Source organism: Notolepis coatsorum (genome assembly GCF_963971535.1).
Source record: "Notolepis coatsorum genome assembly, chromosome: 1".
NCBI classification, from domain to species: Eukaryota; Metazoa; Chordata; class Actinopteri; order Aulopiformes; family Paralepididae; genus Notolepis; species Notolepis coatsorum.
Genome location: NC_140165.1, coordinates 148,080,234 through 148,097,264, shown reverse-complemented (window position 1 = coordinate 148,097,264; position 17,031 = coordinate 148,080,234). Strand labels below are relative to the sequence as shown.

The following is a 17,031-nucleotide window of genomic DNA, read 5'->3' as shown; positions in this document are numbered from 1 at the left end:
ATTACAAGGATGTATATAAACTATCCTGCACGTTGTGCTGCCATATATTCGTCAGCCTCTTCAGGCGAGTTGAGGAAAACCCTTTCTCCTTGTTTATCGACGATACGAAGTCTTGCAGGGTACATCAATGTGGGAGTGTGTTTCCCCAAATAGAGTTGAGACATCACCGTCTTGTACTTGGCCCGCAAGGCCACCACTTCCCGACAATAATCTTCAAAGAAGTATATTGGCACATCCTTGTATTTCAGATTGCCTTTCATCCTGCGCGTCTCCCGAATGATCATTTCTTTTATTCTGACTTGACGTAGGACAACCATGATCACTCTAGGTCTGCCGTTATTCTCGTTGGATCGGGTCCCCAATCTGTAACATTGATCCACCTCAGGTACCATAGGAAGGATAGTTGGTCCCAGGATTTTCTGTAATTCTGTCGCAAACGCTTCAGGATGTGTGCAGCTCACCGACTCGTCCAGTCCGACTATACGAATATTCAGCTTGCGAGTTTGATATTCCATCTCGAATATTTTAGCTTTTTGTTCTTCATTGATTCGCTTAAGCTCAGCCGTTATATCGTTGAGATCCGTCTTGTGTTCTTTGTAGTTTCCCTTCATCTCAGCCGTTAACTTATCGTTGATCTCAGCTATGTCTTTGTAGATCAGAAAAGTTCTGTCCAGATCCGTGGGGAATGTATTTGGGTGGATCATGGAAGACGTCACCGTGGTCAAGCGGAGCTGGGGAGCCCGGTAATTGAGTTAGCGCAGGCATAGCAGCTCTGAAGCAGAGTAGAATCTAGTGCTAGGTTAGCACTGAAGGAGCAGTGGATAATAATCCAGAGGGACAGATTAATCAACATGTTGAAAAGATAGCGACAGCAAACACAAACATAGCAGAGAGCTGGAAGACTTTGAGAGCGTAGGCTTAGTAGATACCGCCTCCACGTTGATCAGCCGGCACCAGCGAGCAGGTGCAGCGAGTGCCTCAAACATGGCGAGCAGGTGCAGCGAGCGCCTCAAACATGGCGAGCAGGTACAGCGAGCGCCTCAAACATGGCGAGCAGGTGCAGCGAGCGCCTCAAACATGGCAAGCAGGTGAAGTACACCAGGTGATTGGTAATAAAGCTCATAAAAGTAAGCTCTCTAATAAGATATTCCTTTATTGATCCCCTTGGGGAAATGCAGGCATCATAGCAGCATGGGGGGGGGGTACAGGTACATGGTAATAGTAGAAGACATAATACAGGTAATTATATTAAATAATTACAGTAGAAAAGTAAAAAAAATAGGCAGTGTAAACAATACCCCCACTGGGGATGACAGTGGCTCGGGGGGTAGAGCAGTCATCTGGTAATCCGGAGGTTCCCGGTTCGATTCCCACTCCTCCCGGGCAGTGTGTCAAAGTGTCCTTGAGCAAGACCCTTAACCACTAACTGCTCCCGATGAGCAGGTTGGCACCTTGCATGATTGCCTCTGCCGTCTGTGTGTGGGTGAAATATGAGGAACAAATTGTAAAGCGCTTTGGATAAAAGCGTTATGTAAATGCAGCCATTTACCATTTATAACCATATAATTAACTCTGAGTATACCCATATTGATCGATGAATATTTTATCTTGTAAAATGTCTGGTGTTACCAGTAACTCCGGTGTTGAGTTTATTTATAAAAAAAAATTATATATATTTTTAGGGCATTTTGTGCTTTATTGATTGAGAGAAATCAGGTGAAGAGATGGGGGAGGACATGCAACACATGTCCTGGGCCGGATTCAAACCCAGGACGTTGCGATTACGCAGCATCTTAACCTTTTAAGCCTGAGCCATATTTTCAGAAAATTCGCCTAAAAGTACATACCTAAGTAAATGGAAGATTGCTCCACTTCTTTTTTTTTTTTAAGATTAATTATTTAGCTTTTATCGCTTTTCATGGTCAGACATGACCGACAGATGAGGAGAGGATGAACGGGAGAAGAGGCGGGGAAGACATGCGACAAATGGAAGTCACCGTGAGTGGGAAGCGAACCCGGGACGGCCGATTCGCGACGCAGCGCGATACATGGTGTGCTACTAGAGCGCCCCAGATTGCGCCACTTCTACAAGTTCATTTACATGGTCTTGGTATCTAGGGACATCTATGGACCTCAGGGAATGTATTCCCAGTGTCAGAAATATTGTGTCTGTTACTAGGCTTAAGTAAATTGTAATGAACCAAAGGAGAATATCAAATCTTTTTTTATTTATTTTTTATCTTTGACGGTGAATAACACCATGATAACATTGACCAGATGTAAAAAATTCAGCACCTTCTTGAGATCAAGTGTACAAAAAAATCTAAGCAAATTAATAAAGGGCAGATGATTTACAGGGTTTTTTGTAGATGCAGTACTGAATTTTGCCATCCAGACATATGTAATTTGAAATATGAATATAGAATACCAGGCCTATAAATGACATTATTATGGCCACGTCATACATCTATGGATCGGGCCAAATCTCCTCTTTCCAATGGCAGAGTTAAATCTGGATTTAGTACCACCAGGCGCTCCTGATAGGGCAGCAAAAACCGTGAATGAAATCTACTGTACAGTTACTTTTTTATAATGTCCATTTCTCCGCTCAGATTGCAACACGTTTTCTTTCTAGACGTTCACAGAAAGGTAAAGAAACAAACTACGTTATTTTATGGCAATAGCGTTCAGGTTTGTTCAACTCGTGAGATATATTCACAAAAATTACGCTCAAAAGTAATTTTCACGTCGAGCAGCTCCAGCTTCCAAAGCGGCTGGCGTGAGCTGGGTAGTGTAGTTTTGTGAAATTTCTGAAATATTTTTATTTTATGAAATATGTAATTTCCTCTCGTCTAATTCATCAGGTTTCAGCCTGGATGCGCCGAGATATTTATACACTCATATTTTGCTAATAACACTTAAATCATTTATAAACAAACGTAGTGCTGTAAATGTACACTTTGACTGCTGTTTTGATAGGGTTAGGGTCTTTACTCTTGGCTACATTGTATAAATCTATTTATGACGTGATATTAATTTTGGACCGGTATCGCACCGCTCAGGCTTAAGGGGTTAACGTGGTGCACCACCGGGGCGCCCCTTGTCCCGAGTTTATTAACCGGTGGGGAAATGTCCTGACCGTGGCATCAATACCACTTATATACTCTGATCTGAGGAAAGCCATCAGGTTGATTCGAATAGAATAGAAATACTACATTCTACTTCTATTCTACTCAAGGCTCTCATGAGTGATTTTCATGTGTGTTTCAGGCTGGAGCCATAAAGAGTGCTGCTGTGGGTACAACCATGCAAGCTGGTGAGTTTGTACGGCACACATATGTTGTGTCACACAATTCTATTGGTGCTCCAGTAGTTTATGTTAACATGTAATCTCTTTGCGTCTATACTACTGGCAATACGGTAGTCTAGGTTGCCCTCTTGAGGCTGTGAAACGCATGCGCAGTTAGTCTGTGTCGACCACGAGCATGAGGTCCACTGTTCGTTAATGGCTCTGTATTGGTGTTTGCAAGTTGATCAAATAAACCAAGTTAACAGAAGATAAACGTTGTGTTTATTTATAGTAGACTAACAATTCCTTTCCTTTTTGTCCCTTCCAGCCACCGTAGCGGGGAACGTGATTGTGAACACAGTAGCTGGAGTTCCTCCAAGTCCCTTCCAGGCCACCAAACGCCTGGCAGCTCCAGTCATACCAGGCACTCTGTCTGTGAGTAATATTCATTTATTACCACTGCTGCTCTGTCTCAACTCAGCCTCCCTCTGATTAAAAGGAAATGTATGATGCAAATAGCTTCAATATTGGAATGTATTGAAATATACAACCATTATACCCTTTTAAAAATAGAGTGATCATTGGAGGTGTTAGATTCTCTGTTAATGTTGTTGTTATTGATCCTCCAGCCTGCTGGAGCAGTCGGGGCCCAGGTGGTCCACGCTCAGCAGAGGGCTCTTCCGGCTGCTGCCACTCCTGCGGAGGTGGTTGCCATAGCTACAGGTCAGGGTGTTCGGGCCGTTACCCCAGTGACCGCGTCGGCTGTGGTTTCCACCACCCTGAGCCCGGTGCAGTCACAGACTCGCTCATTGGTCTCTCAGGTCACACCAGGTACTTTACAGTACACACGGTTATGTCTGTCAATATCGAGGAGACGTGTGCAGGTCACATGACCATACAACATTACTAGTTAAACTGATCATTGTACATGTGGATCCTGATCTCCTGTCCCTCCTTAGCCACAGGCATGCAGCTGCAACAAGGCAAGCCGCTCACCCAGGCCCACCTCCACATGCTCCGACAGCAGCAGCTCCAACAACAGCAGCAGCAACAACAACAGCAGGCGGCCTCCCCACAGATCAAGGCTGTGGGCAAACCCCAGGTACCCCCGCTACAGTTGTTTGAGCTACTCAACATTGCAACAGTGGTCAGTGAGGTGTAACGTGTGCGTATGGTTGGTAACGTGTAAAAACGCTGTGCTCACACAGGAGCTGTTGAAGATGCATAAGCAGAAGTTGCAGCTGGCTCAGCAGCAGCAGCAGGTGGCAGCAGCGGTGGCAGCAGCACAGGGCCAGCAGGCAGCAGGGGCCCAGCAGGCTGTGCCCACTCAGGCAGCCCAGGCCAATGCCCAGCTGGGAGCCGTGGCGGGACCCAGACCCGGGGCCGTGCTGACCGGCACCGTGGGCAACCTGCAGGTGGCCAGACTGGTAGGTCTCACCGTTTAGTCTAGTTTATTGTTTAGTTTGTCAGGGACCATAACATACATTCCTCTCAATTAATGAGAGGGGATGCATTGCACCAGATTTAGCTATCTGCTCATTTCAGCCTGCAAGAAATACACAATACAAAATACATTATACAATTAAGCAATACAAAATACGATTTAAGAGATAATAAAATCACATGACAACATCATAAACACGTTCCCTAATCTGAACCTCCCCAGCCTCCATTTATGCCCACAAGGAGCATGCGCACACACACGCACACACACACACGGTAGAATTGTCATCTATGTACATTAGGAAATCATGACTATGATAAATAGATACCTTCAAGTATCAATCTAAATTAATGGGTGCCAGTGGCGGCCCATCAATGGGGGCGCTAGAGCGCCGCCCTCCCTGTTAAAAGAGAGAAGAAGACATTTATTTTTTTATAGCCCTATAAATAATATAAACATGTTTAAAATGAATAATATTTACTCATTTTAAGTGTTTGTGTTTCCAATGCACAATATAACGTTAATATATCAAATATAAATAATTGTTTCCATGAACAGGAAGTGACTGTCTGATAGAGAATACGTTCCGTAGCCGCATTTCTCTCGGGCAACCCGTAGCCGCATTTCTCTCGGGCTAGACGCAATAGCGCTTACAGTGGGCGTGCACGCCGTGCACTGGTTTCATCGCTGTATCCGTCGCAGCCAATCAGTGCGTAACGCGCTGTGCGTTGAAATTTGATGTATTATGATGGAGGCCGGGCGCGTTTTAAAGCGATCAAAGCAAGCAGCGTCTATAATTTCCGTAGCCGCATTTCTCGTAGACGCTCTCGGATTGGCCGATGCCAGTTTTTTCCGTAGCCGCATTTCGCGGAGACGCTCTCTCTGATTGGCCGACGTCAGTTTCTGGTTAGTAGATAGTTACTCGGTGCTAGCTGTTGTGTTGTTGTGATGCAGTCACACTTTGTCTTAGAGCGTGCCGGCAAGTTCTTTCGACGGTTAAGCTTAGGCACTCTTTCAAAGTTGGTTAAGGTTAGAGTTTGTCTTAGAGCAGGGCGATAGGAACGCCAGGTAGTTTGCAGGCTGTTCGACGCAGAAATGGGCAAAGACACAGCTCGTCACTCACACAGTACTTGTTGCCTAAGCTAAGGCTAACAAGAAGCTATATATAGATGCAGTGTGCACATGGATGGACATCAACACAGTCTGGACAGTGGAGTGGATATACTTTATCAAGCCCTTCTGCCTGCTGGACCACTGTGCGTTTCAACTTAACAAGGTAGAGTTGCGATATCTCTCTCTCTCTCTCTCCTCTCACTCTCTCTGATTGTGTAGGGCATATTGGAAGCGTGGCTGCATTTGACTGACTGTGATCATATATTGATTGATGGCAATGGTGATAGTTGTACCTAATTAAATATTCGCCAATGCGTGATACATGTTTGCAAAATGTTTGGTATAGCGCCCCCCATGGAGAAGAATGTACCGGCCGCCACTGATGGGGGCATGATTGATTACTCTGGAGTAGGGTTGGGCATCGTTTGGATTTGAACGATTCCGGTTCCGATTCTCCATTTCTATTCCTGTTCTAAATGATTCTCGATTCCGATTCTTTGAGGTGCAGGTCAAAACTGGTCACAGCTTATTTTGCAGGAGATTTTTTAATTTAATTTTTTGAAAAATCTTAATTTTTTTTTCATACTACCGGTATTCACATTGTCAGTTGACTTGATACAGTTTAATTTGGTTGCTGTACTGTAACTAGGGTATTAATTAACTTTTTTTTTAGAATCGAAATTAAGAATCGAAATGCAAATATGTTACTTCCGGTTCCAGAACCGGAAGTTAGGAACCGGTTCCTATTAGAACCGGTTTTCGGTGCCCAACCCTACTCGGGAGTCTCGCATGGAGGATGTATATGGGTTTAAGGTTGTTGAGCCTTTCAAAGTAGTAATTATTATTTTCCATTCTCAGACCCGAGTGCCCACCCAGGGACAGGTCCAGGCCCAGGCAGGGCAGACGGCCCAGGTGACCCTCACCAAGCCTCCCGTGGTCTCCTCTGCTGGTGTCACCACCCTGCCAGTCACTGTGGGAGGCATCAGCGTGGCTATAGGCCAGGCCCAGAAGACAGGTGGGTCAACACAATCTGGCCTGATAGTTTCTCAAGTGTACATTTGAATGAATGGATGAATGAATGATAATTGCATTTATATGGTGCTTTTCTAGACACAAATCGTGTTACAATGTAGGGTGGAAATTGCCTCCTTCACCGCTGTGTGCTACGCAGCAGTGTTAATTTTGTCAACTAAAATGATGACGAAAGATGTTCGTCAACAAAGGTTTTTTTCATGACGACAACGAGATGTGACGTCACGTTATTAAAGACCATGTGACGCTAACGTGACTAAATAGTTAATTAACACTTTCAATACCGGCCATTAACATGGTTAAATGCCACCACCCACTTCAATGATAGCGTTGTGAACGCATAATCTCCGTCTTAAATTATGGCTAATTAAATATGTGTCTAATCTGCCTGTCGCTTATCAATGACTTGTTTGCAGTCAACATTGTCGAAACGGATTGTTTTTTAATCAGTTAATTTCCGTTTTATAGCATATTGAAAAGCCCTCGTTTTCAAGAAAAATATATAGATTCCGTGATGAACGGCATTTACTGGAATATTCTCGCATACACAAACACGTTGTAATTTTTCTGCCTATTTATGAATCGTTTTCAAATAAACGCTAGATTATCGATAGTATATGTGTACTTATGCACGCTATAGAGGCGGGCTGAAAAATCGATTCTCTCATTTCCTCATCAGCGATCACAGCCACACACACACACACACACACACACACACACACACACACACATAGGGCAAACGCTTATATATAGGTGAAAATAGCTCTGATTATCCTAAGACTGGTAAAATAGATTCCTTACCTGAGATCAGATGTTATCCAAAAAGATTATTCCAATTCCTGATTGCCATTCCAAATATCGATCACGCTTATTGATTACAGTGTTGGGTACTGTAAATACATAATCCACGTGTTTTCCGGGCCGGCGAGCACAATGGATTCTTCAGTTGGCTTGAGGGAAAAGTAAAATGAGGAAACTGGCCACCCCCCGTGTCCCTCCCACGCAGACCCCCACCGCTGAGAGATCGCGCTGTGCAGGTGAAAAGATGCAACGGCTGCTTCCTCGAGTACCGGAGGGGACACGTGATGTAAGGCTTCGTCCACATTGCAGCCGGCTTGTGGGAGGCATGGCCTAACAGCGTTCGAGACAGGGGAGGGTAGAATTGGACGATATGAAATTGGGATGGGAGAAAAATAGAAAATGGGAGAAAAAAGTAGATAAAAAAAAAAAAAAAACTGGCCACCCCCCTATGTCAGTGTAAAGTAATGGGGTGCAGTTACACAGGGAGAGACGATAGGGGGCGGTATCTTCCCAATTGAGCTCAGAGAGACTCTGCAGCACTAACCCGAGGCTTGATTGATGAAATATGAATTAAAATCGCCAATAATAATAAAAAAAAAAAAAAAAAAACGACAAACAAACGCTATATAGAGTCGGGGGCACTCAAAGGTCGGCATGAACTAACGACAAACCGCGTCTGTGGCACTCAATGTGTTAAATATCGTTGACCACAACTGAGGACACAAAAATGTAATTTACAAAAACCAGGACGAAATTTCTCTTCATGTATGTTGATATTGTTGACTAAAACAAGACAAGACAAAATAATTATAACTTTTCTTAATGCCATCGTCCCGAGTAGAGCAGTGTGACGGGGAGCTCTGTTATTAGCATTAGCTGAAGAGCTATTTAACGTTACCTTGGCTAAAGTTGGGACTATTCATAATCCAGCTGCAGACCTGCAAGCAAAGTACAGCAAGTTGGCAAAGGAGTATTCCAAGGTAAATCACTTTTTCACCAGTAACGTTACATTGTTTGTATTTCCATCTAGCTCGCGTTAACTGAAGGATAAAATTATTCAGGAGTACAGTTTTGAGTAAACATCAAAAAAAAATCTTCTTTTTTCTCTTAAAGAAAAAGAAAAAAAATTATATCTTGCAGCATATTTTAAATGTTTCTTTCTTATATTAAAGTATATTTAATTTTTAAGAATTGTAAAGGATAGGCAAAAATAAGCATGTGCTTCAGCCTATTCCTTTTTTCGGTCATTGAGTTTGGATTTTGTGTGTGAGCTTACTTTGAATATGTACATTTGTGATTTGTGATTATTTTTCTTTTCCTTTTGAAAGTCCACACATGTGTGTTTTTGATTTATCTGTAAACAAAGACAGAAAAAAAAACTATTCATCATCAACTAGTGGCTAACCTAGCTCACGCTAACGTGGTCACTGATCGACCTCTCGCACACAATTAATGACATAATGCAGACAGCCATACCGGTGACAATGTTTAGCTTTTAGTGCCAAATGATAAGAGTCTGAGGTGGAGTCTCAAAAGAGAATGTTGAATATTTTTTTTGCATTAAAAATCACAACAGAGCCTCTGCTACTACAGTAGCTAACCTAAACGGAGCCGACTGGATAGGAGGAAGTGCAACAACGTGTAACCTCCGTGCGGAACCAATGTGCCAACAACCTTTCCGTGGGTGAACTCATTGAGCTTTGTTGTCAATTAATGATACTAATCTATACAATCACCTGTTGTTGAATAAATACCATTACTTTCTAGTTATTACTAAAAAACAGTATATATAAAACAGTAGCTGTAAAAAAGAAAATAATTTTTTTTTATAATCTATACAATATAATTTTTATTTTATTTTTTAAATGTATGCACTGGTATCGGATCAGTATAACCAGACCTAGACCACCTCTAACTCTAACTGAAGCTGTCTTTCACACGGAAACATGGGATCTGCACCGACACCGTGGTCTCCGTCATGGCGTCCAGCCAGCCGGTCAGCTTCCTCTGATCCATGCCCACCTCGATCTGAGCATCACAGAGACGGATATACCCGGCACGGATGGGCACGAGTAATGTTTTCCCAGATTGAGTACTTGCATGAATTATGAATAGGGGGTGAAAGGGGTTAACAGTCTGTAGTGTGGTAGTGAAAGCAAGGCAAGAAGAGATAATGTGTCTTAAGTTATTTCTCCATTCACAGATCGACAGCGCACTGTGAATCACTTGTGCCGCCGACTCAGATTCCCCTAGGTTAATTGGCCCCCGCCATCTCCTGTCTTTGCTGTGCAGGCGCCCTGACCGACCTGTAGGAGTCGCTGTTTACAACGACCAGATTACCACCCATCGACTTCCCTCCCGCTGACTCTGCCAATTGAGTCAGTATGACGGCCGGCCCAAGCCGGAGGCAACGCTGACAGCCGGATTCGAGACCGGTGTCTCTTGCGTTGGTGACGAGCGCAATGTCCGCTGCGCCACCCAGCCGCCCACGGCCGTTCATTCTGAAGTGTGATTCACTTCTCGTCCGCTGCGCCCCCCCCCCCCCAATCATTTTCGCCATCAGCGGATGATTGGTAGTTCTGGAGTGTCTGGAGTCCGGGGTGGTCATCTGACGCGCGGCGTGTAAAAAGACGCTCGCCTGACATATCGTCCAGTAACTCGAGAACGAGGCACGGATTTGGTCGAGTGAGGTGGCGTTTAAACGGCAATAAATAGATCTTTCGAACGGTAATTTAGATTACCGATAGTTCGGCGAGAAATGCAGCCCCGAGCCGGGAGACGCTCGCAAAGTGCCGAGACTTTCGCGCACGGGCATGACGGACCATTCTCTGGCCGTTGCAAGTTAAGAGGTTAAGACTATTTTAACCTTGTATAGTCACAGTTGTGTGTGAACTTTTAGTTTGCAGATGTTCAGTGTGTGTTGTTTCTTAGCCCCTCTGAGCTGTTGTCTCTGTGTCTTCTCTTCCAGGTGGGCCGGCCTTCCCACAGATGTTCAGTGTGTGTTGTTTCTCAGCCCCTCTGAGCTGTTGTCTCTGTGTCTTCTCTTCCAGATGTTCAGTTTGTGTTGTTTCTCAGCCCCTCTGAGCTGTTGTCTCTGTGTCTTCTCTTCCAGGTGGGCCGGTCTTCCCACAGATGTTCAGTTTGTGTTGTTTCTCAGCCCCTCTGAGCTGTTGTCTCTGTCTTCTCTTCCAGATGTTCAGTTTGTGTTGTTTCTCAGCCCCTCTGAGCTGTTGTCTCTGTGTCTTCTCTTCCAGGTGGGCCGGCCTTCCCACAGATGCAGGTCCAGCAGGTCCAGCAGCTGCTCCAGCTGAAGAAGCAGCAGGCGGCGGCCCAGGCAGTGGCTGCAGCGCAGCAGAAAGCAGCGCAGCCACAGCAAGGACAGGCCACTGTTCAGCAGAAGGTAACTGCTTGGGTTTCCTCCTACAGGAAACGAAATAATCAGTCATTAGTGTCTTTACCAACTAGTCCTTCATTGATTTGTCCATTTCTAATGATTTTCATGTTGGTTTATACACCTGTTTTTATACACCTGTTTTTATCTTATCTTTTTATTATTATTATTGGTAGATATGATTTACTTGAATTTTTATCACATGCTTACTTTTTAATTCATGATGCAGACATAACTGTGAACGACTGACTGAGAAACTGTCATTGTCTGTATACGTCTATTGTGTGAGTTATGTGAGATACCCTGAATTTCCCCAATGGGATGAATAAAGTATCTATCTATCTATCTATCTATCTTATTACTGAAATCTATTTGCAACTCTCTGCCATCATAATAGATCATTATTTAAAAAGAATTCGACATGTTAGAAATAATTTGTCGATTTATAGATTTGTTGAGTAAGTCTTGGATGAAATTGGTTTGTGGAGAAAATCCTACGATGAGTCTCTGACCCTGGCTGTGTTGTGTCCGTCAGATGGGTGCCCAGCAGGTGACAGTGCAGGCGGCCCAGCCCACCCAACAGAAAGTGACCTATGCTGCCACCACACAGCTGCAGCCGGGCATCAAGACCCAGTTCTTCACTACCTCCATCGCCCAGGCCCAGAAACCCACTGGAGCCCAGCAAATCCAGGTACACCCTTCATTATTTCTAAATAAACATCATCTGCAAAAGTAATCTGTATGCTTATCGTGTGGTTTTCCTGTTGACTTTCTTATCAGGTGGCTAAGCTCCCACAGATAGTACAGCAGCAGCCTACGGTAGCTAACATCCAACAGATAGTGACTTCACCTCAGCAGGTAACTATTGGCCACAGCATTACTGGATTCTAATCTAACTATCTTGACTATAAAGGAAGGATTCTCTGCATGCATGCATGTCCGCCTGTCTGTCCTGTCCGGACACGCATGGGTGTATTGCTGAGCACCCAGCGGAGTGTAGTGCCATATTTGGCCAGATGGCGCTATAGCAACAAACTTTACGTTTTTTACCGTAACTCTCAGAAACAAAATACCCTTTTCCTGGATTCTGTGGGTCCAAGCAAATCTAACCATGGAAGCCACGCCCATTTGTGTCCATTTTGTCCAAATCTTTTTTTTTTTTTTTTTTTTCTCCTACTAATTTTGCGCAATCAACACCAAATTTGGTACTGAGCATCTCTGAACCAAGCCGGAAAAAGTTCAGATTTGATATTCCATACAGTTTTGCTATAGCTGGCCCTCAAAGCTCCAATGCTGTGGGCAGGGCTTATATTACAAAACATTTCCCATCTCCTGAACACTTTGTACTATTGCTTGTACTTTGTACTATTGCAACCACGTTCTTTATACCTGTATCACTGTACATTATAATACTATAACACTACATACATGTAATTAGCACTATTTCTCAGTAGTACTCATTTATATATTTTATATCTACTTTAATCACCTGTATATTGTTATTGCACTTTACTGTTACATTTGCACTCTGGTTGGAATCTAAGTTTGAATCTAATCTGATTTGAAGGACATGTGTAGATATGATGTCTGAATTACTATGACAAATTTGGTGCCATTTGGCTAATGGGTCACCTAATTTAGTTCTGAACGGCAACCTACACTAATCTGACAAATGGAAGGAATCTCTCTGTCTGTACATCTCAAACCTTTCATCCGATCGACTTCACACCTTGTGGGTGTGTATTGCCAAGGACCCAAGAAAGTGCAGTGTTGAGTAGGGGTGGGAATCACCAGAGGCCTCACGATACGATATTATCACGATACTTAAGTCATGATACGAAATATATTGCGATATGCTGAGTATTGCGATATTAATATTGCGATATATTGTGATTTTTTTTACCTTTTTTCAACTGCAACGTAAAACTTTGTCAACATGTTTTATCATGTTTACTTCAGTCTGTTCATCTCACTTCAATCATTTTTATTGCAGCAAATGGGATTTTCTTAAGCAGACAGATGTCAACAATGTAATCTGTGTTGCATGTACCTGACAAACTGTTTGTATTAGTCATATTCCAACTTAACTGAATGCACGTGTGTGTGTGGACTACTGTACTATTACAGGTATTGAAATTAACAATGCAACTTCCTTATACAAAAACAAAATACTAATTTTATTTTTTTAATAATAAAATATCGATACTTGGCGTCCTTGTATCGATACAGTATCGCCACGCAAAGTATCGCGATACTACTACGTAACGATATTTTCCCCCACCACTAGTGTTGAGTGTGAAGTAGATTGGATGAACGGCTCTGGAGAACGCTGCAAAGCAACCGGCCCAGTTCCCAACGGCCACTGTTCTAGTATGAACCATCTGGAATGCAATGAAGTTAAAGTGGAATGGAAGTGAGAATCTGTGTCCTGTGTCAGATCCAGGCCCAGCCCCAGACTGTGGCTCTGACCCAGGCTGCAACATCAGCTCCAGCCCAGGTCCAGATGATCCCCGCCGGGACGGCCACAGCCCAGGTGGTCCAGCAGAAGATCATCCAACAGCAAGTGGTGACTGCAGCCGCTTCGCCCCAAATCCAGAGCCCTCCTCCCCACAGCCCAGCCCAGCAGCCCACCGCACCCCCTACCGCGGAGTCTCCTGTACAGCAGCCTCCGCTGCCCCAGCAGCCCACCAAGGGACAAGCTCGCCAGGGTGGCATGAGGGCCAAAGCCCCCGCCAAGCCCAGTGGGGGGAGCAGCTAGGGGGCACTGTTTTAGAGTGGCTAAGCAGCCAACGTTTCCATCAATACAGTAACGTACGCTCACAGGAACTCTGGAGAGTCTCACCATCTAATGCAGTGCAGATGTGACTGTATAGAGAGAGAGCTGTACTGGGTCAGTGATGTTACTTCTGATTTCTGCTCATCTGAGGAAATGACGAATGTTTCTTGAAGATTATCCTGTCTTACTCGAATCTAAGTGTCAGATTTTCCCCACATGCATTACTGCCCTACAGAGACGATATTCATGCCTTCATATCAATTAATATATTGTTATTACTCCATGGACATCCTGTTGCTGGGGCCTATGAGTAATGCATAGCTACTTTTGGGAAATCAACTGTATTAGAATAAGTGTATTCATACATAGTCCCTTTTATGATGTCTGTAATTCCCTTGTTTATAGATATTGAATGGAAAATCATGCACGTCCCTATAGTAATCTTTTTTTTTTATTGTAACAAATACACTGTAAACATGTACTTTAGTATTTTCTGTTTTCTCGTAAAATTGTTGAATTTCTTTTAATTTTTTTTATGGATGTTAAAGAAAAGAAACTTGTAAATAACAATGGAAAAAAACAACATTTGTACTTGTAAAGTAGTTGTGTTTTCATTGGATTTTTTCAGCCTAATTGTAATAAAGTGTTTTGTTTTTTATACACTATTTTATCTCTTTGTTTTTTTCTCTTTGGTCAAATCCTTTTGTGACTAATATGTTGTATTGGGAACAATTAATTTATTGCTAGTATTTTTAGATTGGAAAGTGAGGCACACTTTCTCAGGTACCGTTAATGCAAGGCAGCTTCTAGTATTTACAGATTGTCAGAACAAAAAACACTGGAGGCAGACTGCATCAGAATGACTCATTAACTAAAGAGGAAAGAAATATAGCGACAAATTGTGGATGTTATACCTTGTTATCATCCAATCAAATTTATTTATAAGGCCCGACAACACACGTTAATGTCCCCATGGGCCGTACATGTTTTCTTTAAACAAGTCAAGAAGAAAACATAACAATAAGTCAAGAACAGAACAAGAACACCATAAGGTCCAACAAATTTAAAATAAATGCAAATAAATGAAAGAATGCAAGCACTCCCAGACATACCCCACACGATGGGGAAAAATGCTCCACAGGCAGTGTGGAGGAGAGAACCCTTAGAAGGGCCATTCAAGGGGGGATCTCCCTTCTTAGATGTCGGTTATGGTTTTTATGCAGTCTAGCAAGAGCACAACTGAATGTATTTTAGACAGCTTTTATCAGCCTTGAGGTAGAGACCTGATAATAAAAAATGGGATCCCCTTGAAAATTCCCCAAATAAAAATGACTAATGCTTAAAAATTATGATAATTTTTTAAGAATGATTTGGAACCCATATGTTAAAATCACCTTGTGTCCTTTAAATGTGTTAACCATGTTAACACTACAGAAGGTTAACCTTTCACTACCACACTACAGACTATTAACCGGTTGTGAAAGGGTTAACCCTTTGTCGTGTGGCAGTGAAAGGGTTAACCTGTATTGTTGCAGTGAAAGGGTTAACCATTTGGTAGTGTGGTAGTGAAAGGGTTAAAACACCGGTCACAGGAATTAGGAGTACTTTAAAAATATATATATTTCAGTTGATTGTTTTTCTTCACGTGACACTTGCTCGCTGTGCCCCTTGGTTACAATGAGGAATGCTAATAAAACTAGCATGCCATTTCTGGGAAACAAGGTCATGTGTGTAAACAATTTTTCCTTTAGTGAGACAAGTGTCGAGTGAAGAAAAATCTACTGAAATTCAAAACCTCAAAGTACTCCTTTAACCTCATTATGTAATGTAATCTGTGAGAAGAAGAAAAGTCTTGAACCCACCCACAGTTTAACCATTTCACTACCAAAGGGATAACCCTTTCACTGCAACAATACAGAAGGTTAACCCTTTCACTGCCACACTACAGAAGGTTAACCTTTTCACTGCCACACTACAGACTATTAACCATCTGTAGTGTGGTAGTGGAAGGGTTAAGGTATCTATCCTCAAGGTGCTCTGAGGACGGCACAGGAGACTAGATAGCCCCTCTTAGCACTGTATATGTTCCCCCCACCGGCTTCCTGCTGACACAAGCAGATATGTCTGAGCAGAGCAAAATGCATTCGGACACAACAAGGGCAAGCTGGGGCTTTACCCTGCAGGTCTACATCCACGCAGCACATTCTAGATTAGAGCATTCTATTCCTGACCGTGCCCATTACATAACCCCTGCCTCAAGTTGGAATTTAAAGCACAGCATGAAAGTGAGTAAAAATATGCATTCTAATAGATTTGTGGATCGCTTGTTAAAATGGTATTTTATTGTATTAATGCCACTAGGGGGCACTGTGGCACCAGTACTATCCCACACCCCCCTCTCAGGGAGTCAGTGGCATAGATGTATATTATAAAGGTCGGTGGTACCCATGATTTTACAGTCCACAGACCACTGAATTATTGCATCCCCCTCCATCTCTCATCTCCTTTGGCATTCGGTGAGCAGTCTGCATTCTCGACGGAACGACTGACAAGCTAGGTGAGGTGGAAGAAGAGGACCGAAAGACAAGCAGATGGGCTGACAAGCCTGGACCTCGCTCCTCTACACAACCTCCCATTTTATTATTAACGCCTCGCAGTAACCATTTGGAGAGAGTGGCTTTTTTATTGTGAAGGAGGTGCAGATACTGTACTACGAGTGGGAGAGGAAGATGAACAGATGTATGGAAATTCTGGATAGAGCTGATGATGGATTTTATGATACCATATAAAGGCCTGTAACAGTGCGCACACAGGAAACCCTCTGACAGCCATAATGGCCCAGTGCATTTATTACAGCAAGGGGAGGGGCTGTGCTGGCCGATGTCAGAACACAGGAGCTGGCATGACAGGGTTAAGGACAGTAGATGAATTACAGCACTTTACCTAACGCATACAATGGTCAAAGACTCACCATCTCTCTCTCTCTCTCTCTCTCTCTCTCTCTCTCTCTCTCTCCTCTCCTCTCCTCTCCTCTCCTCTCCCTCTCCCTCTCCCTCTCCCTCTCCCTCTCCCTCTCCCTCTCCCTCTCCCTCTCCCTCTCCCTCTCCCCTTCTCTTCTCTTCTCTTCTCTTCTCTTCTCTTCTCTTCTCTTCTCTTCTCTTCTCTTCTCTTCTCTTCTCTTCTCT

General features: G+C 43.4%; 1 protein-coding gene across 7 annotated transcripts in view; it reads left to right on the top strand.

Annotated features, from left to right (window-relative positions):
* Positions 1-14,511, top strand: part of ep400 (E1A binding protein p400) — a 92,859-nt gene extending 78,348 nt beyond the window's left edge. For all 7 annotated transcript variants that reach the window (XM_084331062.1, XM_084331061.1, XM_084331060.1 and 4 more), the window contains 10 exons: positions 3,271-3,316; positions 3,618-3,724; positions 3,919-4,120; positions 4,249-4,391; positions 4,498-4,716; positions 6,705-6,861; positions 10,934-11,079; positions 11,606-11,761; positions 11,851-11,928; positions 13,508-14,511. In XM_084331062.1, coding sequence (XP_084187188.1) covers positions 3,271-3,316; positions 3,618-3,724; positions 3,919-4,120; positions 4,249-4,391; positions 4,498-4,716; positions 6,705-6,861; positions 10,934-11,079; positions 11,606-11,761; positions 11,851-11,928; positions 13,508-13,828 — 1,575 coding nt within the window. In that variant the 3' untranslated portion in view covers positions 13,829-14,511. The remainder of the gene's footprint in view (positions 1-3,270; positions 3,317-3,617; positions 3,725-3,918; positions 4,121-4,248; positions 4,392-4,497; positions 4,717-6,704; positions 6,862-10,933; positions 11,080-11,605; positions 11,762-11,850; positions 11,929-13,507) is intronic.
* Positions 14,512-17,031: the final 2,520 nt, after the last annotated feature.